This window comes from Lichenostomus cassidix, chromosome Z (genome assembly GCF_008360975.1).
Source record: "Lichenostomus cassidix isolate B80296 chromosome Z, HeHo_3.0, whole genome shotgun sequence".
Lineage (NCBI taxonomy): Eukaryota > Metazoa > Chordata > Aves > Passeriformes > Meliphagidae > Lichenostomus > Lichenostomus cassidix.
The window spans coordinates 67,520,551-67,545,909 of NC_139511.1; the positions used below are offsets into that span (position 1 = coordinate 67,520,551).

Below are 25,359 nucleotides of genomic sequence, written 5' to 3' on the forward strand. Positions count from 1 at the left end.
CTCCCACAGAAGAGCAGCATGTGCAGGGGACAGACCTTGGGAAGGCTTCAGGACAAAGGGTGAGCTGAAAGGCTGTGGGGGCAGGTATCCTGGGAATGGAGAGCAGGGGGATTTTACAGAGAGCAAAGACATCTGCTTAGAGACATGTGGGGTGTGGTGTGTGAGACTTGCTTGGTGCCTGCCATCCCTAAAGGAGAGAAGGAGACAGACCATGAGTGTGGAATGTGAGACTAAAGGGAGCAGGTGCTCCAGGGTACGTCAAACAGGGACTGTCCTGGACAGTGAAGGTCATAGCAGCGCTGTTATGATCTCTCTGACTGGGTCGTGCTTCCTGAAGGGCACTGGAGATATTTTGCTGCCATTTTCATTTGCTCTCATTGAGGAATGAGCTGTTCTTGCCCGTGGTGAGCAGCTCCTCTCCTCAGCTGTTTGCTCCTGCTCCTTTTGGCCTCTGGGGAGAAAATGCTCCACCAGGAGGGCTGAAGCAAATGAAGAGGCAATGTTCCACTTGCTGATTAGCCCAATTAAGAGACAAATTAGCACCTCAGTGCAGAGGAAACATGCGCTCTGTCAAACTGCATCAGAGAAATTATTCCTTGCTGAATGCTCTGGAGTGCCTGGGAACTCATTCTTCCCAGGGCTGCTCTGGCAGGACTCAGGGGCATCATCCTCCTGGTTCTTCATTACCACGGGTATCAACACCAGCACTGTTAGTGGGCCTTGACTGTGCCAAAACTTTCCTTTCCAAATGGAGACCTCTATTACTAGTGCTGAAAGCACACCTGTCTTGGGGAGGAAAGTGGGTTTGGTTTAGCAGGTGGCTGCCTAACGTGCAGTGGGAAATGTAACAAAATCATTCTAGGGCCAATGTTGAAGTTTCAGCCTGTGAGGGAATCAAGGCAAACATCAGGAGGTGGTGTGGAGCTAAGTATGAGCAGCCAGTGCTGCTCTAACAAACCTTATAGGAGCACTTCATGCTACAGCACCTGCAAGAAATAAGTTATCCCATGACTGTGATGGGCTGATGCTGCACATGGACAAATGGCTTTGAGAATTTGGCTAAAAATTAGAGAAAAGTGTCTAATCTTCATAGCAGCAAGTTCTGCTAACAGGGTCCAACAGGAGCACTTGGGCAACAACCATCTACAACTAAAATGGAGAGTGGTTGTGTCACCAAAGGGCAGAGGTGGTGTGGCTGTGGGTGTCAGAAGGGGATTGTATTCAGTGACCCCAGAGATCCTCGTCAGCCCTGCGGGTAAGTGAAACTGAGCAAGTACCAGCAGGTTGCTGTTGGGAAACCAGCAGAAATTTGCAATCCAGCCCTCGGCTGACTCACATGGCTCGCACTTGCTCAAGATCCTTGTGTCTGGATGCAGGGAGAAGGGGCAATCCAGCCCCCCTGGTGGTCATGGGGGTGCATGTTGGAGCTCATCACTCATGTTCCTGTGCAGACACCTGAGGGAAAGTGCCAGTATCTAGCATGACTCATGGGTCAGGCCTCAGATGCTTATTTTAGGTGGGGAAGAACTGCCCTTTGGAGCTGCCTCTTTTTCTGTGATGATTATAAACTCAGGCACAGGCTCACACATTCTGGGTTTGTGTACTTGCAGAGCAGAGGTAATCTGACCTACATGACCTTTGGGAAGGTGATGGTTTTGTTATTGTTACACTCCTTGAACACTAGTAGGCCACTTTGATGTCTAAAAATGGCCAGCAGAATCCCAAAATTAAAGAATTCTTACATTTTCAGCAGCCAACAGAGGAGCCATTCTGAACACCTTAAAGGGAGAAATTAATGTCTCAGTGCCATCTTGTGGAATAACCTATATAAAAGGACAAGCAGTGGCAAAAGACATTTAGTGATTCATGATGCCACCCTGGAAGCAAGCTGGCGTTTTACAGAATTTGGTGATAATATTGTGAATTATGCTGCAAATATCACCAAACCAAAGATTTCTATTGCAAACTGGGATTACCTTATTCCCTGAGAAGACTGCGAGTCCATGGGAACCTGGTGTTACCAGAAGGCATCTGTCCATTTTAAGCCCAAATCAGAATATTGAGATTAATATTCTTACAGGCCTACAATTAATGCCTGAATGCAGGAGACAAAGCCTGTCAGATACACAGCAGCTTCACTGTTTGCCCACAGGGAAGGAATCCACATGGAAGGCTCCCTGACATCTAGGAGTAAAAAACAAAGTTCTAGGTCCAGTTGTGGGTGTTACTGACTCACTGACACCTTGTCCATCTGAGAGAAGCTCTGAGATCTCCAATGCAGGCAGGTGCAAGGATCTCAGGTGACATGTAAAGTCAGATGGAAATCACCTTGTGCAAAAGAAAATTGAGGCTCTTGTCACCACCCCAGCCTGGCACTCCAGGACCCATGTTTGTGCTCAACCAATAAACATTTGCATGGCAGAGAATGAAGTGACCTAGAAAGGTTTATTCTGTGCCACAGCGTAGCTCACAGACCCACAGGACAAAAACCTTCCCACCTAGAATTTTGCTGTAGAAACACCATTGCAAAAAACATTATTATCATCCATCATAATTAAATGATCCTTAGTATCAGAGACAGACCAGTAATTTACTGCATATTTAGCCAGGTGTTCACTGAGGTCAATAGCTAATCTGTCACTGGAGGAGGGATTACCCCCGTCCATAAAACTCTCCCTGCCAGAAGACATACAATCATCTATGGAGCAGAGAGAAGAACCAGCTTCCCAGGTTATTTCATACAGCTGCTGAGTGCTCTGTGGGTGAAAGAAAAGCTCATGAACTTTTGCCATGCAGTAGAGCAGAGGGAGGCAAGGCCAGGGGCAGCATGAACAGAGCACCATGTCCCCATCGGGGCAGCTGCTGACACCTCTGCAGAGCTGTCACCTCTAGAGCCACACTGAGAAGCTGCAGCAGGTTGAGAGGAAAGCGAAGAAAAACAGCAAAGAACCAGGAAAGACTCAAGGGAAAAGGTCTTGAGTGTTCAGTGGATATAAGTTTTTCCATGATTAATCAAAGGTATTAAAACCTTTTCATCGTCAAGAGGTAAGAGCACCTGGTGAGCAGGGAGATAGGCAGAGGGAATCAGGAGATGGAGGAGGAATCAGGACAACAAAGGCTCTGCTCTGGCAGCCAGATGAGATTGAAGGTCTCTTGAGACCATTCCTGAGGTTGGTTTCTCCTTGCCCTACATGGGAGGACAGACAGGGAGGGTGGCTGGTGGCAAGGCTCTCCTCTAGTGTGATGGCAGCTGCAGACACAGGTGCATTCAACAAGAGCAAATACTCAACCTGAAGTGGAATTCCTGCCACGTGGGATGCACTGTGCTCTTCCCAGCTGCAGACAGCAGAGCATCCTTGCTGCAGAAGAGGCATCCAAATAGTCCTGCACAGCCCTAATCCCACCTGTTTAAAAAAACTGGTACCAAACCACCAGTCAATGGGTTACAATGCAGAGCAGAGCCAAAATTCCTGTACAGTTCCTGTAGGGAAGGTTAAAGAGAAAGAAAGGCTTTAGGAGCACACCAAGGCTATTGACAGCTCCACTGTTGTGGGGTTAGGCTACTCCTGGGCAGAGGCACAGTGTCACCAATGCCCTCATAACAGAATACTGCATCACTAGCATAGAACTTTTATAGGATGGCATGTTGTGGGGGGGAAAGACTTTGAAGCTAGCTGCTGCTTTGTTGGTTTGTTCATCGTTAACCAAAGGAGAGAATATGTCTGGGGCTGAAGAGAGGGTGCCAAGTTACAAAGGGTAACTTGACTCAGCGCAATGAAGTGTGCCGTCACAACAGGAGGACCAAAGAAGCAGTAGGATATCGGGGAGGAAAATGTTGGAGAAGACTAAGAAGGTGTTCAGGATTCAAAACACTACCGTGAGGGAGCTGCTGGCAGAAGCACTGGGAACATTCATCCTCATGGTAAGGAGGAATCCGTGTGTGTGTGTGTCTGTGTGTGTGTGTGTGCGCAACCATTTTAGGCAGCAATTTGTAAGGTCAGTGGTTTCCTACCACGTCCTCAGGGTTGCTCAGTGGCTGGTTGCTACTGCTCACCCCTCTGCTTTGGTGGGGTGGCAGTTTCCCAGCAGGCAGACTGTCTGCCAAAAACCTAGAGCAAAAAAGTAATGTGGGGAATGGGAAGTGGGTCATGGGAAGGAGTAAGGTAGGTGGGAGAGAATCAAAGTGTCACAGAATCATTTAGGCTGGGAAAGACCTCTAAGAGTTCAAACATTAACTCAGCACTGCTGTAACCACCACTAAATCATGTCCCTAAGTGCCACCTGTACATGTCTTTAAATACCTCCAAGGTATTATATATACATAAGATATATAAATCCGCCACTTCCCTAGGGAGCCTATTCCAGTGCTTGACAACCCTGTTGGTGAACAGAGTTTTCCCTATAGCCAATCTAAACCTCCCCTGGCACAATTTGAGGAGATTTCCTTTTGTCCTGTCACTCACTTGTTACTTGGGAGAAGAGACAAACCCCCATGTGGCTACACCCTCCTGTCAGCGAGCTGTAGAGAGTGATCAGTTCCCCCAGACCCTGCTTTTCCCCAGGCTGAAAATCCCAGCTCCCTCAGCCACTCCTCATCAAACTTGTGCTCCAGACCCTTCCCCAGCTCCCTGGCCCTTCTCTGGACACATTGCCATTTCAGTTCTCTTCTAGGAGAAAACTGAGGAAGAGCTGGGGAATGAAATCAAAGAGCAGTGTCTGCAATGCTTATGCCATATTCCCTGGAAGATCCCATATAGTGAATTGAAGCTTTTCTTCCTGCTGTGCCAGAGATGTAGTTAGGGAGTGGGGTGATTTGAATAGGTCTGGGGAGCACTACCTGACTCTTCCATCAGTGACAGCTGCTGTGAAACGAAAACAGCATTCATCCATCTTCCTCTTGGGATTGCCAGGTTAATGAACATCCTGGAGAAATTCTCCAGAACTACAGCCCACCATTAGGAAATGTAATTACAGGGTGCGAAGCATGCCAGGATTTCACTTTTGATTTTCTTGCTGCCAATTGAGCAGTGCTTCTGTAAATCATACATAAAACTGTCCCCTTGCCAGAGAGATCTGTTTCACAAAGGATTAATTATGTGGGTTTGACCTCCTGAGCTGCTTCAGAAAAATTTGGGTAGAGGACAAGGAAGGCTTTGCTATCAGAATTTATCCCAGCTGGAGGTGAAGTACCCATTGGGACCAGAGACTTTGAGTGTTGGACCAACATAGCAGAATGAGACCCTCCCTTTTATAAGGCCCTGTATCTATCTGTGCCAACTTGCTACACCTGGACTTAGCCTGGGCTCAGATACTTCAGACTGGGCAGAGGCTGCCATGCATAGCTGGGCATAACACAAAAAACTTGTACTTGGAGATTTACAGAGGAAGAAGTTAATATTTGTGTAAGCATAGAGACCTTCTGACACAGCTTCCTGTACCAAGAAAAGTGCCCATTTCCAAGGGCAACAACTGCCTATGCAGATTGTGGTTGCTTTTTATGCCATCATATTGCACATCCACCTTCTTGAATTTCACTCCCAAGTAGTTTTGCCATCTGTGACTCCTCTGTAGCAGCTTAGCAAACCAACCTGCTTTTTTCATCCTTTTTGTTATTTAGTGGTAGAAGTTCCCCGGTGATAAAAAACAAGTTCAGGGCTGTCCTGCCAGGACAGTCTCTGGAAAGCAGCACGAGGTGGAGACTTTTCTCTGCAGGCTGACAGGTCAAGGCAGATTTTGCAGCCTGCAGCTCACACTGGCTCTTCCTTCCACGATATATGTGAGGGAAGAGAGAAAAAGAGGGCACTGCAGATGTGCCCCATCAAGGGCTGGAGACAAGCAGCATCCAGTATCAGAACAAAGCATCCAGCACCCAACTCTTCAGGAGCATCCTGGCTATCAGTGCAACAGGCAACATGCTGAATTCATCTCCAGGATTCCTGAATGGCTGTTATTTGGACAATAGCACTCACCCCCAGGGCCTCTCAGTTCAATGGACAGGCAGTGTTCATAAGAGGAACCAGGCAGCAGGACTAAACAGCACAAGGACTACAGAGGAAGGAAATAAAATAAGGGTATTTAGGGACTGTGAGGATGCAGAAAGAAAACAGAGGTTTGGATCTGTGCAGAAAAACAGATTCTGTGGTCCATCTTGTGTTTTCTCCAGCATAATGCTGTTTGTGCTCAGTCATGTCTCTTGCCCTGCACCCCTCTCTCTACACCTGTGTGCTCCCTGGCAAAACCTGAGCCTTACACATTTGTTGCCTCTTGGATCTGGTTTTGGAAAAATTAGAGATGCATATGCAGAATTTGTGTAAGGGCCTTGCAGGTGCTGCAGGTCATCACAAATTGTTTTTGGGAGCTTTTGCGAAGGCAGACTGAGAAGGGCTCACACTGTGGGGGCTGTAGCTCTGTGCAGAGCACAGTGTGCTCTGTGTCTACAAAAGAGATAAGAAGAGCAGCATCTCTGGGGAACAGGGGATTTGAGTGATGTCTGAAAGCAAGGAAGGAAGCAAACACATGATATAAAATTTGGATCCAGGCAGAGTAGCCAGAAAAGATCCCAGTAAAAACAGTACAAGCCAAAGCAGAAGTTTATATGCTGGAGAACATATTGACCTTCTTGTCTTTGAAAGACATGTCACCCTGCATAAACATCAGTGCAGTCCAAGGAACAGGATACACTTTCCCAGCCCTCAGTGGTTTGTGAGGCAGAAACCCCAAGAGATGCCTTGTCCTTCTCCAGATTTCAGTGTAAGAGCACGCAAAGAACTGATTTTTCCACTCTTACCACATCAAAAGCATGAAATAGAATTCCCTCTTTCAGGACAGAGCAATGTCTTGCACATGTGTTTTCCTGCTGGAGAGTGTTTACCCATAGTTTTTTCCTTGGTTTCCTTTAGCCACTAAAAAAACCACTGAAAGTTTGGCTGTTTCCAAACTAAAAGTATATATGTTGAATGGAAAAGTCAAACAAGAATTTCCTTTCTTGTCTTTTGCTGGGATGTTACCCAAAATTAGAGCTGAGTTTGGCAAATAGCCACATACTGCCCAAACTACATTTTTAGACAATAAATTGCACACCAGGAAAAGGACAGTAAGAATTTGCACACCCTCTTTCCACCTGTCTTAGGTGCTGTTTCCTGCTGGACCTTGGTGATGCTCCCCTGGTTCAAGTCCTTGGTTCAGGCACAGATGTCTGTACCATGGCTGTGTGAATGATCCCCACTGAGCCCCAGTTCTTTTTGAGGATGTTTTGGGGTTGATCTCCCCATATGTAACCATAATGAGAGCGACTGGCTTGGTTTGATGGGCACCAATCAGGTATCCCAATTATTCTGAATTATTCCCAGTTATTGCAGAGGAAGGTTGTTCTTGGTCTTCTGACCATGGTCACCTTAGAGAATTCCTGTCTTTGGGAGTTCATTACTTTTGCAGAAAAAATAGCACAAGAAGCTCAGTCCACCACAGCAACAAGAATACTTTTAACACTCCTTTCTCTCTTCCTTTTTACACAGGTTTTTGGCTTGTCCTCTGTGGCACAAGTGGTATTGGGAAAAGGAAGCACTGGTCAGTATCTGAGCATCAATATAGCATTTGGCATTGGTGTTACCCTGGGTGTCTATGCGGCTGGAGGAATATCTGGTGAGCAGCACACTCAGGCATGGGACACATCCAAGTCTCATAAGGTCCATGTGCACTGGGACAGCAGCAGTGAGCTGTGGAGGGGTGGGTAACAGCATGGCAAGGCAGAGCAGTGCCCTCACCCCAAGAAGAACCAGTCCTAGAATCCCCAGGCAAGAAAAGCAGCAGAAGCCAGGAACAAGGCATGCACAGCATACGTACAGAATACTGATCCCAAACTTGTGTTCTGAGCTATAACAGGGCAAGCAGGGTGGGCAGTGTGGAGGAGGTTTGGCCACCCTATCCCATTGTGGCCAGCAGAGCCAGGTTTCAGCAGCTTCCCTACTTGGGGTGTGCCAGCACAGCCCACAGAGACAGGCAGCTCCCAAAACATGCTGCTGATACAAACCATGGTGAAGTAAATAATTTATTGCAAGTTATTGCTTACTGCTGATGTTGCAAAAGGAATGGTGTGCAAATTTTCTCCTTATCACACACACCCAAGCACAGATGCCCCACACGAACTCAGGAGGTGGTGTTTCAGGGCCATGGGGTGGCATCCCTCACATGACAAGAGCATTACCTTTGCCTTCTGCAACTTCTGCATTCATTTGCACCAAGAGAAGACATTAAGGGCCCTAATGGGCAGAAAGTTAAAGCAACTCCTTGCTCTTGAACTGTTGGAGCAGAGAGAAGTCCAAACCTGGGGCTGGGCTGGAAAGGAACAATTTTCCATGCAAGCAGTCAGCTCTTGGTTTTCTTGTCTTTTTCGAGCTGGTGGAAACATCCTGGACCTACAGAGGAAAGTAGGTCCTGCAGTCCCAAGTCCTTTTGAGAAGGAGCTGATCTGTTAAGGGCAGAGGGCAGTGCAGAAAGGATCTCAGTTCAGCCAGCAACAGTATGGTTACAAAACAAACTTCAGAGCTTCCTGATATAGTAATTTGGCTTCATCTGTGTCAAAACATGCTTTTTGTGATCTCTGAAACGGCTGGTCATACCCACAAAAGAGCAGAGGATCAAAGAACGGATCTGCCCCTATTACTGTTGTGGTTGTTGGACTGCAGCAGGTGGTACATGCATTTTCACTGCACTCTGTCCTGCACTTCGGTGAGATGTTGGCTGTCTGCATCTTACCAGTTTTGGAGTCTGTAGCAGGAGATGGTCATGAAGGTTGGAACATTTACTGACCCTCAAAGTTCATACCTATCAGGCAGGAAAAACAAGTATCTCCTTTAGACTCCTGGGGACAGGAGGCCTGGAGAACACACGTGGTTTCTGCACCAAAGGCAACAGACACAGATCCATTTAGTTTTCAAAAGCACACTATGCTACCAACATCCTTCACATAAAGTGTTCCATCAAAAAACATGTCCTCATCTACCGGTAGCCACTTAAAAAGTGCTGAAGTATGGGCTCTTTTAAGCTCAGTAGGGAGAAGCCCATTGAGAAACTCTCAGGGAAACTCATTCCAAGAGATTTATGTCTGACACATAAGATGACCCAGTCTCTGCAGGCAGCCTGTGGTCTACAGAATTTTTAGCAGACTAATGCTAGGAGCTCTTTGAGTTGTTTGATCCAGCTGTCCAGGGAGAAAGGCTTGTTTCTGTGTCTGTGCAGGAGTAAGATCCTGTCCTCAGAGAGTCTTGCTTTTCTGGAGCAAAGTCTGGGTGATTACTGTGGGACATGGGGCATAGAACCATAGAATATTTTGGGTTGGAAGAGACCTTTCAAATTCATGCAGTCCAACCACTCAGCAATGCATAGGGACATCTTCAACTACAGCAGGTTGCTCAGAGCCCTGTCCAACCTGGCATTGAATGTTTCCAGGGTTGGAGCATCCACCATGTCACATGTTCCAAAGCAGCTGCATCAGTGTTGATTTTTCTCTCTTTTTCTGTGATTTTGCAGGAGCTCATCTGAATGCTGCCATCTCTGTTACACAATGTGTTTTAGGAAAGCTGTCCTTGTCAAAGCTTGCAGCTTATATAATTGGCCAGTTCCTGGGCTCCTTCACGGCAGCAGCCACCGTCTTTGCCCTCTACTATGGTAGGGTTGTGTCTTTTATCACAGAGGTTGCTGTGGGTATCATTTCAGTCAACTCACAATGTTGTCAAAAATATGTCCTGTTACAGCCCCCAACATGATTTCTGGGTGAGGAGGGCAATCTCCTGGCTTGTGGGACAGATTTCACAGCTCAAGTGCACAGCAGGTCTCAGATATACCTCTGGGAAGAATATACAGTTCCTGGAGAGAACAGCTCCTTTTACTCAGGGCATTCCCACTTCCAAAACCTGTCTTCAGCAGAAGGGCAGTAGCTGCATTTTGTCAGCATTTTGTTTCTAGGTGTTGCAGGGCTTTATTTGCATGTACTGCTGTGTATTAGGTGCTGCTGGAGCTCTGGGGGACTCTGCTGCTCTGTGGAACACAGGTTTGCAGCCATCAGGGGTTTTGAGCTGTGAGCAGAGGACCTACCACCCGTTGTCTCTAGCATGTCTCAGTCTCTGAGGGGCAGAGGGTTGAAGGCCTCCAGTGCATCCAGACCATCCAGACTACCCCTACTATTAACTCCAAGCTCCTGGAGCAGGGATAGGGAGCTGATAGGTGTAAGGAAGTGACTGCAGACCAAAGTCTGTGGGTAACAGACACTGATGAGATTGTTCTCTGAGAAGAGTGTGTCATGTCCTTCACATCTTCCATTGCCTCCCTTCTGCCTGGTGTCTGTGCTGGCTGTAACAGGTGGACTTGTGTGTGTGCCCTGTGGGATAAACACTGTGCTAACTTCTGTAATTCCCACTTCTCCTAGATGCTATTTATGACTTCACCAGTGGGAACCTTACAGTGTCGGGACCAACTGCCACAGCAATGATCTTCTCCACTTATCCTGCTCCCAATGTATCCTTGCAGGGAGCCTTCTTCACAGAGGTCAGTGGGAATGGCTGTGGTGTGCTAGGAGAAGGTGGGTGGTAACAGGGGCTGCTGCAGGGCTGCTACAGGGTCCCCACAGTCCTGTATGCACAGACACAACCACAACCTCTTCCCCAAGGAGCCCAGCATCCAGGCAGGGGCCTGAAAGGTAAGATCCAAGGTACACTGGAGGCTGGGCAAGCCTAAAGGGTAAAGCCTGCAGGCTGCTCCACAGCTTGGTGTAAGGGCTCTCCAGACACCTTCCCTGCATGCAGTGCAAGCAGTGGTAAGTCAGAAGCTGAGCTGTATCACCAACCATCTCCTCTGGGTTCTGGGCTGAACTGTTCCTTCCTATTTGGATTCTACACCCACTCCATGCTCCTTGGCAGCTGTGCTGGCTGCCCCTCCCCAGCACAGAGAGCCTGGGTCTGTTTCCACATGAGCACAGCCTGGATTGAACCTCTATGTTTGAACAGGCCTATTGAGACTGTATGCAGTGGATTCCTAGCTTACAGCACAGTGTCCAGATACTCAGAAATAGGAAAAAGAAGCTTCAGGGGATGCGGGACACTGAGGCACACTGGAGAAGGAAGATTCACTTCCAATGCAAATCTTAGGAAGCCAGTGATTTTGGCTCTGAGCTGACTAAACTCCTGTGTGGGCATGATGAAGAGGATAGTGGAAGAGCCTAGAGGTGTGCAGCAGATCCCCTCTGCCTTCTGTGGACCAAGCAGTAGCCTTGCCGCACACGGCAAATAAGATTGACAGTGCCTTGCCAAAAGCTGCAGTTTCTGGTTTTGCTGGTGTCTGTGCAAGTCTCTCCAGTTGCATTTTCTGAAGCAGAAACAGATGTCATCACCTCTATGAAAACTGTAATTCTTGATGGGCACTGCAAATCTACAAATGCCAGCTATGTAGTCACTGATGGGAAATTCAGTTTCCCAGGTGAGAATCTGATATCTGCATGGAGACTGTATAAAACATCACTTCCTCTGGGATCAGATTTGTCTTGTGAGCAGTTTACTATGGCTCTACTTCTATCAGATGGAATGTACTTACAATAACCCACTTCCCTGACTTGAAATGGAGGGAGAGGACATTGCTGAGAAGTTCGTATCAGTCTTGGTGATGAGATGAACACATTTTTGCTGAGAAATGAGTCAAGAATTTTCTTCAGTCCACCTGTGAGGAGGGAGTAACATTTGGGTCCTCCCTGCCTTCATCAGACCATTAATCTCACCTGCTCTTTCATTCTGGGAAGTCTCTCTCCCTTTGCTAAGCAGGATCCTTCAACCTTCCCAATTCTCTCTCCTGACCTGTTCTCCCTTTTCTGCTTCTGCAGTTTATAGCAACGATTATGCTGATTCTGGGTGTTCTAGTCATCCATGATGAGAAAAACAACGGAGCCACGAAAAGCGCTCAGCCCGTGCTGACAGGCATGCTGGTCCTGGGCATCGGTCTGGGAATGGGGCTCAACACAGGCTATGCCATAAACCCCTCCAGGGATTTGCCCCCCAGAGTCTTCACGGCAGTGGCTGGCTGGGGAATGGACGTCTTCACGTGAGTGACCTGGTTTGCTCTTACACTGCTCAGCTTGCAAGGGGGGGAAAAAAGCACGAGATAAAATGTGTCATGAAGCCTTTTTCTTTGGACCAAGTGGTGGTATCACTGCAGAGTATGAGGGTTGTGCCTAGAGAAGCCCTGTGCATTACACACACAAAATTTGCAGTACACTAATTCTCCTGTATGGGATTCACCTTGCCACTCAGATACCTCAGTTTGGGCACCAAATTGTTTGCCTGTTCCCTGGAGATCTGGTTGGTTTTTGCAGAGACCAGAGAGCCTAAATGCATTCAGCTCACCTGAAAACAGATACTTACAGCTGGATTGCTGAACAGGTCTCCTAAATTTAGGGTCTGAATTTGGAGATGAAACCCTGCCTTCCTCTAGCTCAGAAGATGGCTGTCTGAGAGTCACACTCATCAAGACCACACAGCCCATTTCTTTTGGAGAACAAGAAACCTTCAGTGTGGAGCAATCTTTCCATGCTGATGGGGAAAATGACCTTCCCTCCAGTAATTACATAAGGGCACAGTGAATTGTCTAAGCCAGATGTGGGCTTAGTACATGGAGTGGGACAGACTCCTCTGCTCACACAGCTCAACACTGCCCAGCAGACTCAGCCCAGCTCACCCTGCATGATGTGGTGGCACAGCAGTGGTTCCAGTCTGGCTCACTGGCTGCCTCTTCTGTGTTTCATTTTAGGGGTGACCATTCCTGGTGGTGGGTCCCAGTCGTAGCTCCAATTCTGGGATGTCTTGTTGGTGTTTTCATCTACAAAATCTGCATTGATTTTCACAACCAACCTGTCAATGAAACCCAGAAAGAACAGGCAAGCATGGAGACTTCCACACTGTGATGGCCACATGCTCTGATGACACACGTGAAGGGCACATCTGTTTGTCCACCATGCAGGTGTACAGATGAGGGACTAGATTTCAGTAAACCTACGCTGCTTAACAGACAAACTTGGTATCTGAGATGTTGGGCAGACCTGTGTAGGGCTAGACCTGACTGTGACATGAAGAAATTATTCAATCTCCTTGTGTAAATATATATAAAAAACCCAAAAAGCTAAAACCAAAACTCAACTCCCAATCAATCATCACATTCTGAAGAAAAGCAAAGCAGAGCTACAAGTTTCCAGATACCTATATAAACCTATATACCTATACCTATATACCTAAATTCCTATATCAAAATACAGGCATCCACAGTGGCAGATACAACATTATTATGTTAATCTGCCTAGAAATTTTGATCTGGAATATTCTTTGGTAAGAGGTAGATGTTGCAGTGATAGACCAGGTGCCTCACCTTGCTTCCATTTCTATATCTGTCACCCTAACAAACACTTAGTCTGGCAGAGCACAGAGAGAAAACAGCAAGGATAGTCTAAAACAGAAACATGAACCTGGTGTGTTCATACTTGTATTTTGTTTTTTGATCTGAACATTCAGGAAGCATTAAAAAATTAGTGAACTAAACTACAGGGTCTCCTGAATCCTGCCACAGTTCTGCTGGAACACACTGGAATCACAGATCCATGTGTCTTACTGACAGACTAGACTTGAGCTACACCAACTACTGCCACATGAAAGAATTCCGACAACTTCTGTGACAGCATTCCCAAAGACTTACACAACCATCCCCCCAACACTTTTTTTTATACTGTGAATGCATGAGAAATGTGAGAAAAGGTTGCCCTAATGCTGCAGGAATTCTGCTACCCCCATCTGAATGAGGAATTGGATGTGCAACAGCCTTACAAGTTTGAGGTGTCATTGGATTAAAAGTAAAACACTATCAGAGGCTGTCTGTTCCCAGGAGGGGTGACAACAGTCTTAACTTTTCTAGAAAGTGCTTAAGCAAGTATGGTAGGTATGTCAAGCACATAACTGCAGTGCCAGGGCTAGGTGCCATGAATAAACAACACAGAGATCTCCAAGAGCAGGAAGTGACAGAACATCACTACTGCACAGAAATTCAGAAAACGGCATTTACTGGCTTTAATGATCATTCCCATCTCACTATTAAAAGGATAACTGATGGACTGCAATGGCATGGGGTGGGGTAGGGTGGGAGGTACTGTGCTTTCTCATTAAAGCTGACCTGTGTTTTCTCATTAAAGCTGACTTTAGATCAGTAGAGAAGCTACAACAGATCCTCTCCCATCTTAAGATGCACATGGGCTTGAGAGGGTGCATTAGAGGATTCCTTGTCTGGAGGTGACAGAGCGAGGCTGCCAGGCAATGCAGCAACTGCATTTGAAGGTTGGCCCTTTGGCAGTGCTGGAAGCCAGCAAAATATGCCTGAGCAGGGGCTGCTGGCTGCAGAGATTTTGTACAGTGACTGCAGGACACAAGTGGAACAGCTGTCACACAGCTCAGTCTTTTGGCCTATGTGAAATAAACTGGGAATTTCTGAGTATCTCAAGAGGGATTAGTTAAAAGCACTGTAATCCATCCCTTCTCAGTGAGAGATTCTCCAATGCATTACGTAACACCCCAAACAATCCACCCTGCACACTGCTCTTGCCATACATCCTTTGCAGCCCATGACCATGTGCTGCCCAAAGCATCTTCAAATACCCTATCACTCTGGAGGAAAATATTCAAGTATTTATTAAAATACTATTAAGCACTTACAGGATGGCTTCATCTTTCTGAAGACCATACAAATACTCACGAAAGCCTCACAACATCCCTGTGAGGTAGGTTTGTCTTGTGTAATTATGTGGTGGTTTCAAAAATTAAAGATGATGCCGTTTAAATAGTCAATGCTTATTTGAAGACAGTGACTTTGATTTCCATATTTAGGCACAAAATGTGTTGGGTGCTACCATGATTCCAGCATATTTGGAAGACAGAATAGCATAGAAAAGTAATGGAAACAATCAGGTGTAACTGAAAACCAGCAGTGAAAGGGTTAAAGTGCAGTACTAATCTGAAAATTTACAGCATATAAAACAGCATCAGGGGCTTCTAAGGCTGTAGGATCTCAGTGGCCCCTGGTGAGATCCTGCCCAACTGAAAAGTGTCAAAGGCTGTTTCAATGGTTAGCTTTGCAAATGAATGTGTGACAAACCAAGGGGTCCTTCTGGCTGCTGGGACTCAACACCATTGACTCTCTGCTCAGTGGTTCCCACAAAAGTGAGACAACAAGGGATCTTGCAGTTTCTGGCTTCAGGATTATTGCAAATCATGTCACCATCTGAAAAGATATGGCATGAAGGCCAAAAAGTGGTCTGGGCTGTAGAGCAAGTGGCTAGGCTAATGCAGAGACATGGAAGTCGCAGGCTCCATCGTACCAGGAATCTCAGAAGTTGGAAGGAGCACAGGGAAGTGCAGAGTTTGATTCTGTCAGGAGTGAAAGATAATTCTCTGTTCAGTGAGTTCCAGCCTGCTCTCTCAGCATGCAAGGTCAGGACAGTTTTCTTTCAAAGGATGTGGCAGAAATATCTTCATACCCTCTACTCCAGCATGGGTCTGTAAAGAAATGGTGAATTACATTTGCTTTCATTTCACTGCTGCAGTTACACAGGAACAGAAGCTTCCCTATGGAGCAGTGACATAAAGGGTTTCTTCATGCCCTCTGAAAAGTATGTGCTGCAAGTAGCAGAAGGGAATAAAACTGATGTCTCAAGCATTTTTTAAGAGTCTCCAGGAACTACATCCACGTGGCTATATTTCATGCAAGTGCTGCAATGTGTTTTCCATGGGCACATCTATTCATGCACAAGGAACTTAGTCTGAACCACTGAGGCTCTGCAGCAGAAAAAAATCAAAGCTTATTGCAAATGTTGTCCAGGGTCAGATGTGGTGGGCTCACTTCCTTGAAGAATTCCCAGCTAGTGAGGATGTCTTGGCAGAGGTCATGCTTGTGTGACTCTTTTGGGAGCCTGGTGGCTGTGAGGGTGGTTTCTTCTTGAGCACTGGAGTTTTGTTCTTGCTTTTAAATACCTTATTGGGGTCCAGCTTGTTCACAAAGGAATCAGCTTCTTCAGACAGGAGTGCCGTGTTGATGGTTATGGGTTTATACATGTTAAACCATTGCTGAAAGGCAGGATGGTAGGGAAGAAACAGGTTAAATTCAAACTGCAGTTAGACAATTCCACCTGGCTCCCTGTCTTCCTCAGGACACGATTTTAATCCTATGCCACTTATCAGTTTGCAGTTTACAGGCCTTGGAAGAGTGCTTGTGATAAGGATACACAAGGCACGGCTACATCCCCAGCCCTGGAAGTGCATTCCAGGTAGAGGAGAACCAGACACAACCCTAACACCATTGCTCCTGCACTGTAACTCCTATCAGGACAAATTCCTGATTTAAACCACAGGAGAAAAAGCAAGGGGAGGGGATGGAACTAAACCACATTTATTTAGGTTCAGATAAGCAGAAAAGATTAAAAAAAACTTGGAATTTACATGTGCTTATAAACTGAAAGCCAACTAGCTGAATTTCTCAAAATGTAACCTTCCTCCCCCCTCTTCACGCATAAAATAATGACTTTGTTTAACTCTTTACATGAAGAATTTTGTGTTTGTCTCTCTTATTGTTTCTATTTCTGATTTTCTATCTAGAAGTAGATATAATGATTTGGTTTTCTGGCTGCAGCAGACACTATGATATTATGCCCTACAGTTCTCAACTCTTTTTTTCTTTTTTATCTACCACTCTTCCATTGACAAAGTCAGGAAACAAAACTGTAGGATTTATGGTATTACAAATCACACTGAAACCATCAGCAAAGTGCTGAACAAGATAAACAGAAGATCAATACCAAAATGTAGATAGAAATCTATTAATGTACTCTTTAAGTACATTAATGTCTTAATGTACATTTAAGACACCCCCTTGAAAACCTTTAAAAATTATAATGGTTAACGAACTAGGAGGGTTTTAACCAACAGGGGCTGCAAATGATTAGGGAATATATAAATGATTCCTCCTAAGGTTTGCATATATACTGAACATAATAAAATATTTATAGTAGGAAAGTTACAGAAAGGCAGAGCACAGTACCATGTACACAGCCTTGACTGATGAAGTACAGTGTAGTATAACAGGGAAAGCACCAGGGATGAAAAGAAAAAAATTCTACAGCCACTATTTCATGGGAAGTCAGGAGTGATTTTAGTAATTCTGATGTGCACACAGCACCAGGGAATGCCAGCTGTCATGTGGGTGGAGTGCTGGGCACTCACTGAGTCCCCAAAAGCCTTGCCAAGGTGCACTGACACTTCGCTGTGTTCAGCAGGACTGTCAGCTCCATTCCTTGATCTCTCACAGGATGGAAGAAGGGATAGGGCTGATGGCCCAGTCACAAACAGAGGCACAGCAGAAGCCTCTAATAGCAGGATGTTGGCTAGCAGAATAGTAATTTTAATAATAGTAAGAGAGTGGAACAGTCACAAGGCTTTAGGTTGAGGTCTTCTGTAACTAATTCTAGAATTTTAAATTGTCCTTTTTTGGGTGTAATTTTTATCGAGGCCCAACTGCCATGAGAAAAGCAGAGTTTACACAATATTAGTGAATTCAAATTACTGTGAAACAAATGGCTGCTAACATGCTACAGGGAGAAACTTGTGGTCCCTTCCATGGCTCACCAGGGAGGCCCCCTTGAGCCTATAAACTGCTTGCCAAAAGGTGGGAAGATGTTTTTCCATGCTATACCTGTGCAAAATAGTGACAAGCTGGACTCTGCTGCCCTACCTTGGCCTGTGGGCTGACCCCATAGCTGGTGAAGGCATACTGCCACTGTGGGAGACCCAGGTGGGTGATGAGCAGGCGGTAGTAGGCAGTGAAGGTTTTGGTGAGGAAATGCCAGTACAGAGCTCTGTCCAGGAACCATATCTCTGTGTCTGGGGAGACCACTAGAAAAAAACAAGCACAAATTACACTGTTGTTTTGCAGTGGTAAGATTAACCCCTGGCCATTGTCAGGTGGGAGACAAAACATACTCATCAGAGAGGCTGTTTTATACAGATCCACCGTTCCTCAGCTCAGGTGCAGAATCCAGCACTTGTCTTTGTTAAACTTCATATGGTTGGTGGTTGCACATCTCTGTAATTTTTTGAGGTCTCTCTGCAGGGCCTTTGAGGGAGATATCAGATCCTCCCAATTTAGTGTCATGGGTAAACTTAGTATCCCTCCCAGTCCTGTGATATGAAGATATTGAAGAGCTCTGGGCCCAAGGTGGAGCCCTGCAGAACCCCACCAGTGAGCAGCTGTCAGCCTGGTGTGACCCCATTTACTATAATGTGCCCTACCCATCAGCCAGTGTTCACCCACTGCATGAAGTATTTGTCTAGCTGGGTGCTGGACAATGAATGCAACGCTGTTCTTCACAACCTGGGACTGACACGCTACATGGAGCATTCTTGGACATCAGCAACTTTGCAGTATAAGTTCAAAGTACAATTATGGCAAACATTTATCTGCCCCACAAAGTAAAAAACAACTAATTCAGTTGCCAGTCACCTGGATTACTGAATAGAGTCCAGAGTCTGGAAGTCATGGGAGTGTGAGCTGCCAACAAAAACACATTTTGCAAAATATTCCCACAGTGATTAAATACTTCTCTGGTGGTGACATCCTTTGTAGCATAAAAAGAAATTATTTTCTTGGGACATTAAGATGCTGAATATTGTCCTTTAAACAACACAGACTGCTCCTGTGTTGATATCAACACCTGTAACCAATGCTCCCTTCACTTGCCCAGGTTATCCACTGCATGTGCTGAAATCACTCACACTGGAAGGCAAGAGGACAAGAACTTCCTGCCATGGTAGCTGTAGTAACTCCCAACAAAAGACACGAGATAAAAACCCAAGATTTTTCTTAAGAATCTGTACATTGCACTTGCACACCCCTACCCAGGAAACACACATATACCTAGTGACCTGTGCACTGTCTCAGATGACAACTACTTTACAAGTGGCTTTGGTGTTTCACTACTCACTCACTGATAACAGATATCTCTGTATCTATCAGAAGAAACAGTTCAGATCCCATTTCTCACCCTCCCATTAACCTTTCCTGCCACATTTTGACCTAGTTAGCACCTGGAGGCTTTGCGTCCATGCACAAGGTGGAAGAACTAGTTTAATTCTGTCACAGTCAGCCAAGGTCTTTTTTTACCATCTACCCTTTGTTTCTAGGCAGAGTTATACCCTTTCTCATCAAAATATAAGGGCTTTGTTCCAAGACATGAAGTAACCAGAGATAAATTAGTGGAGCTCTGTATTATTTCAACACAATTGTCTGTAGGTCACATGTGAATGCTTTCTTGTCTCTATGCATGCAGAAATTGTAAATTATAACTCAGACTCCAAAATTTAAAGCAGTTAGCTCTAATTAAGTCTCTGTAAGGTTTAGTTAGAAATCTCCACTTCTGACTTCAGTGGAGACAGGACATCCCAGTAGAAGTTTCATCTTCAAATTGCAAAGAAGATCAGAAATACAAGGTAACTCTCCATAGGTGGCCTGCAGATACAATCCACAACAAGAGATAGGTAACTTTTCTCTTTTCAGTCTTACCTGGGTCAGCATGCTTATAAACAAGACAGACTTTCCCATTCCCATTGCATGGATCTAATTCAAAGATAAGACTACGAGAATCAAAGTGTGGCTTCTCTGGTTTGTCTCCATTACCTGAAACCAAAGAAAAAATTCATGAAACATGCTTGGAAAACTGACTGTGACTCAGTTGCAAAGGGTAAATCTGTTTTATACTTATTAATAAATCAGCTGATGAAGAACTAAATCAAACTAAGCAAAAAAAAAAAAAACAAACAATAAAACAAAAAACCAAAAAAAACCAACCCAAAGTGAGAAAAATTTTCATCTCTCTTAGGAAAACGAACCACAGAGTCAAAATCTGATGGCTGTAAATGGACGAGATGACCTCTAGCTCCTCCCTGACATTAAGCAAGACAAGGTTTACAGATGTCACTCCTGAGGTTTGTCTAACCTTTTCTTAAAATTCTCCAGTGTTAGAAATGGCACAGACTCTTGGCAGTCAACCCAAATCCATCACTTATCACTTAAATGTTTTCCTCATGTATCCTTAATCTTCCCTGCTACAATTGAAACCCATTACTTCTGTTTTATACACCATTGCTTTTTTTTGTCCTAATTTTTTTTTTTTCTAAGAAGGACAGGGAGAACAATTTCTTCTTTTTCTCTTGGGACAAGACTAATGAAATTGCAGATATATATATTTCTCCATGTGTTTCAGGGTGACAACAGCATCCTTCTCAAGAACCACATCTGACTCTTATTCAACTTGTGACCCACAACCACCACCAAACATTTCTACAACACCATTTTGGGGCTGTGCAGCTGCAAATTCTTGCAGAATACAATTTTGAAACCTAAAGCTGATGGGAAAGAAGTGAGGCATAAAAGCTGTACTCTTCAGAAGAATTTTCCATGAATGTCAGGGTGAAAATTTCTGTGGGGATGTAATTTTTTTCTCAGTGTACCTTTAAAGTACGTCAATAAAGGTTTAAGCCACTAAATAGAAGCAGAATTTGGTGCATTTCATTACAATGGCCAGAAGATGAGGGCTGCAGCCAAACTGCAATGTCCAAAAATACTTTCAGCCATATTCAGAAGCCAGAAGTGCTGTAGAGATGCAGAGACAAGACTGAAATAAAATAGCATTCTGTTAAGAAGTTGGTGTGACACTTGGCTGTGTTCTTCTAATCTTGATTTTTCCAGCTGGACTGTAAGAGTTCTGACAAAATGAGTGGGCGCTTTTTTTTTTCAGTTGTCTCCAAACAGCAGTATTCCCAGCATTTTTAGGCAGCCTGGGACACACAATTTCCAGGGTAACCTCACAGTTACATGAATATACCAGTTACTTTTCCAATTGCAGCTGTCTTTTCACTACCAAAACAAAACCTGTTATCTTTTGTTCATGTAATACCATAAGCACACAAAGACTTTGGAAGCTGAATCACTGGAGCAAGGCTCAGGTGAAAGTTTAAACAGGAAAAAGGTACAACAGGAAGGCTGACAAGCTATTAAAAGAGGATGCAAATACCACTAATCCCCATGACATTCACAGCATACACACCTACCTGCCAAGGCTGTAAGGGACTAATACAATACCTAACAGATTCAGCACAGGAGACAGAGAGTCACAGAATCATAGCATGGTTTAGGGGTTGGAAAAGGACCTTGAAGATCATCTTGTTCCAGCTGCCCTCACATGGGCAAGGACACCCTTCCCTAGACCAGCTGCTAGGCCAAGTAAACCCCATCTACCTGGAGTAACCTTTTCTGTTTTTGCATCTTAGAATGGAAGGGACATTAAAGATTATCTTGTTCCAATTCCCCTCCCATGGTGGATAGCTGAGATGGTAGAAGAATTGGGTTTGTTTAGCCTAGAAAAGAGAAGGCTTCAGGGTGACCCAATTACGGCCTTCCAGTACCTGTAAGGATGCCTACAAGAAAGATGGACTTTTTACAAGGACATGTAGTGATAGGACAAGGGGGAATGGCTTCAAACTGACAGGGGGTAGGCTTAGATTATATATTAAGAAAAAATGCCTTACTATGAGGGTGATGAGGCCCTGGAACATGTTGCCCAGAGAAATTGTGGATACCCCAGCTCTGGAAGTGTTTAAGGGCCATGTTGGATGGAGCTCTGAGCAACCTGGTCTAGTGGAAGGTGTTTTGGCCCACATATCTTGTGCTATATCCCAACATTACTTTAATACAGCAAAAGGGATGGGACAGCAGGTTTTCTAGACTGTTAACAGTGCTTTACCTTCCTCATCTGTGTCATCTTCCAGGTCAGCAAGAGTTGGAGCATTAGGCAGAGTGTACATAGAGGAACCTCCAAGCCGACACAGCTTTGAGACACTGTTAATCACCATGGAGCCCAGGGGCATTGGGGTATCTGCAACAAGACTGAGCATTAATCACATCCAGTGTCAGGAAAGCATAGGAGGTATTTCTTTTCCTCCAGACATCACCTTTGTGGGGTGAAGAGTTGGTTATACCCAGCAGACCTGGACACTTAACTAAATAAGACTCTACAGAAGCAAAAATGAGGCTTTTTCAAACACAGACTCACACTCACATATGACGCAACACCATCTCAGAGCTGTAAAAGCATGAGAATTACACTGCTGGTAAAGACTGTGCTGCAGCTGTTAGCTCATTCCCATGAAAAATTAAAAATCTTGGCTACAGGATTTCGGCTACAGTCTCTTCCTCAAAGCTCTTTACCCTGCTGCTGCCCTTCCTACCAGAAACCACCCCACACATTCACAGCTTACTGGGCAGCTTGCCCACTTCCATTCCATGTACCTGCTCAGGGTACATCCTCTTGGTTCCCACTTCCACAGAGCACTTTATCTGTGCATCAACATGTGGGTGTTCCTGAAGGAACGCTTGAGGACTTGGCACTCATCCCTCTTTCTGAGGACTCATACTATTACCAGACATCAAGCCAGCAAGCACCTTGTTCAGCCATGTGCCAGTGTGATGGGTCTCAGAAGGCACTGCTGGATGTTTGCTCAAACAAGACAGTTTTATCAGCAGCCTTGGTCTCTTGTGCACTTGTGAGTCCTGAAAACAAGACTTCTCAGAGGTCACAACACAGCAAATCCCACTAGAAACATGATGGGACTCACTGCACGTGCTAAAGCACTGATGTCAACTGTCTCTGAAATGTCATTTTGCTTCCTGAGAAAGACCCTGAATTTGACACCCATCTCCAGAAGTGAGCAGTGGTCTACAGCCCAGTTTGAGAACCCTGCTTGAAGGCAATGAGAACCAGGATAGTAGCTGCAGAGTGAACAAACTCCCTGATTTTTGCCAAACAAGGATGGAAAATGTAGCTTGGACTTTAGCTGGTGGAAAGCAGGATCAGGCTCCAGCAGGTACATACCCATTTTAATGAAAAGAAGCATTTTCACAGGGTGACTCTTTGCTCTGATTTATGATGGGATAATGAGCTACAGCTGTTTCTCTCCCCATGAACTACAAAGGGAGCTATGAGGTTTAAATGATTCACCTAAATTTGAGTGTCAACAGATGGCCAATGTATTACAGAACAGTATTTATGTCACAAATAACTGGTTTCTTGCCAGTGTTCAGTACATGCACCTCTTCTGTGGGAGCCTAGAAAATGCAAGCAATAGAGATTTTGCCCTGAGAGATGTGTATTGATTGTGCAGAAAGTAAGTTTGAAATTAAAGAGGTTCTGCAAAGGAAGGACTGGCCACAATGAAATGAGGGTGTCAGTGGAGAGGAACATAGGGGCTCACCATCAGTCTTCACACTCCAGGTCATCTGGAAGCCATCGGTCATCAGATAGAAGTTCTTTAAATCCTCTGGCAATACACAGGAGTTTTTCTGCAAATCACAATCAAAGTGTTACGGGAAAATGCAGAACATGCCTCAAACCCTAAGAACAACTGAAAATTGGTACAGAAGTACTTGCCACCAAGTTTTTTGGCTAACTCCAAGGTGACTCAAATTGGTACAAATATCTCCTTCTAAAGCCTTGAGAGAAAATTGCATATTTCTTGGGACTGTGCTGCTGTCTTAACAAAGGTAGGTTGGGAAAATTTCACAATGGCCAGTTAGTCATCACAAAATTATTACAGCATTGTTCTCCAACTTAGACATCATATTACCTTTTGAGATCAATAGTCACTCCAAGCTCACATAAATCAGAACAATCACCTTTTTCACATACATGGCTTACAAGAATAGGGTTTTGCTTTAAGTGAAATCAGACTAAACCTACCTGTTCCACTGAAGCATGTACAATATTAGCACAATGACTCTCTTCTTCTGAGGGACTTCAGTTCCAAGTAGGTGAAAGAAGCATGCACTCAAAAGCTGCACATACTCAAGCAGATTTGACATTTCACTTAACAAAAAGTATGTGTGCAAACACATGCAAAGCCAGACTCACAAGCCTGCTGGTCTAGCTTCATCCCTCCCAACTTCAGTGCATGGCTGGGGCTCCTAAACCTGCTTCCTTCTGAGCCAGCAGTGAAAGAAGCAATTCCAGTGAGCTGGAACTTCTAGGAACCAGTACACTTCTTCTGTACCTGTTCTTGGTTGTGGAAGGAGTCTTTCTTAACATAGAATCTTCAGTTAAGCAGCAAATACAAGGAAGGAAGGAAAAGGCTAAATTCTCAGAACAAAAAGAAGCCCTAAGAGCTACAGGCATTTGTAGACCCCACTCCTGGGGACAGGACTGGCTGCACACCAGCAACCCTCTGTTCCTGCTGAAGTGTCAGGTACACAAACAGTATGAAAACTTGCCAGTTTTAAGAAGACAGGCAACAAGCATGACTAGAGGACCTGTTGACCTGCTTGTAATTCTTTTAGAGAAAAAATAGATGGAGAAAGATTCCAGTGAGTTCAAATTTAAAATACCCAAGACTCCAAAAGAATCAGACCTCAAAATTCAGGACAGTCTCCAGTGATGGAGGTTCCACAATCTGTGTATTGATTTATCCAAGGGCTGCACCACTCTCATTGTGGAAAAGGTTAATTAAATAAAGACAGAATATTCTCGTAACCAGTCACTAAGGAAAAGGAAGATGCACATGCAGTTCAAGTATCTCTTGGGCATGAACTTTTAGTATCTCAAGAGAGGCTTATCTGATTCTCCGCCACATCTTCAACTTGTGCATATCCAATTATCTTTCCTGATGTTGCCTCAACATATCTAGCCAGCAGGAGCAACCCACCAGCAACCCTTCCTGCTGAGCAAGGGAAGGTGCTGGCCTCTTCCTGTCCACATGCCCTCCCTCCCCTAGAACCAGGGCAGCCTTTCTGCCTGTTAAAGCATTATTCACAGCCACTTTCTCTTGTTACAGTGTCTGTCCCCTAAACTGGGGTGCACACACTATGTAGGACCCCCTAACCTGCCCACAACCTCGTGCTAGTTAACTTACTTTCTAAGCACATCCATTAATGTTGACTGACTGCTACTGAGGAGTCCCAGGCACTAATGGCTCTGCATCTTGCAACAGGGCAGACCACTTGCCTCATCAAGCGGACTGGTCACCAGCACAGCACTTTCCTAACTCAGGCAGGGAAAATCTTCAGGGTCTATAGGTATTAAAGCAGATAACTTGACACTGTAGAGACTGTTTTGAGAAGAATTTACCATCATCTCATCTGACAAGAGCCTGCTGATGGCTGAGGACCTGGTGGCAAGTTTAAGGTGGTTACTAAACCACATGGGCATATCTGAAGTTCTTCAAATGCCTTTAACAAACACACCTTCTT

General features: G+C 45.1%; 2 protein-coding genes across 3 annotated transcripts in view; one reads left to right on the forward strand and one right to left on the reverse strand.

Annotated features, from left to right (window-relative positions):
• LOC146425183 (aquaporin-7-like) lies at window positions 1-20,765 on the forward strand. Of its 2 annotated transcripts, none has more exons than XM_085043695.1 (7): window positions 1-59; window positions 3,797-3,922; window positions 7,515-7,641; window positions 9,529-9,666; window positions 10,424-10,542; window positions 11,867-12,084; window positions 12,790-13,221. In XM_085043695.1, the coding sequence occupies exons 2-7, from the start codon at window positions 3,833-3,835 to the stop codon at window positions 12,941-12,943; spliced, it is 846 nt and encodes a 281-aa protein (XP_084899821.1). In that variant the 5' UTR covers window positions 1-59; window positions 3,797-3,832; the 3' UTR covers window positions 12,944-13,221. The 2 variants fall into 2 exon arrangements, 1 of the variants encoding a protein (XP_084899821.1); XR_014847102.1 differs by lacking the exons at window positions 1-59; window positions 12,790-13,221 and adding exons at window positions 19,943-20,048; window positions 20,327-20,765 and having other exon boundaries at window positions 3,363-3,922.
• TPGS2 (tubulin polyglutamylase complex subunit 2) overlaps window positions 14,686-25,359 on the reverse strand; it is a 20,181-nt gene continuing 9,507 nt past the window's right edge. The window contains exons 3-7 of the mRNA XM_085043694.1: window positions 23,373-23,460; window positions 21,866-21,997; window positions 19,627-19,740; window positions 17,800-17,960; window positions 14,686-16,139 (exon numbers count right to left, since the gene is read on the reverse strand). Of these exons, the coding sequence (XP_084899820.1) occupies window positions 15,912-16,139; window positions 17,800-17,960; window positions 19,627-19,740; window positions 21,866-21,997; window positions 23,373-23,460 (723 nt within the window). The 3' untranslated portion in view covers window positions 14,686-15,911. The remainder of the gene's footprint in view (window positions 16,140-17,799; window positions 17,961-19,626; window positions 19,741-21,865; window positions 21,998-23,372; window positions 23,461-25,359) is intronic.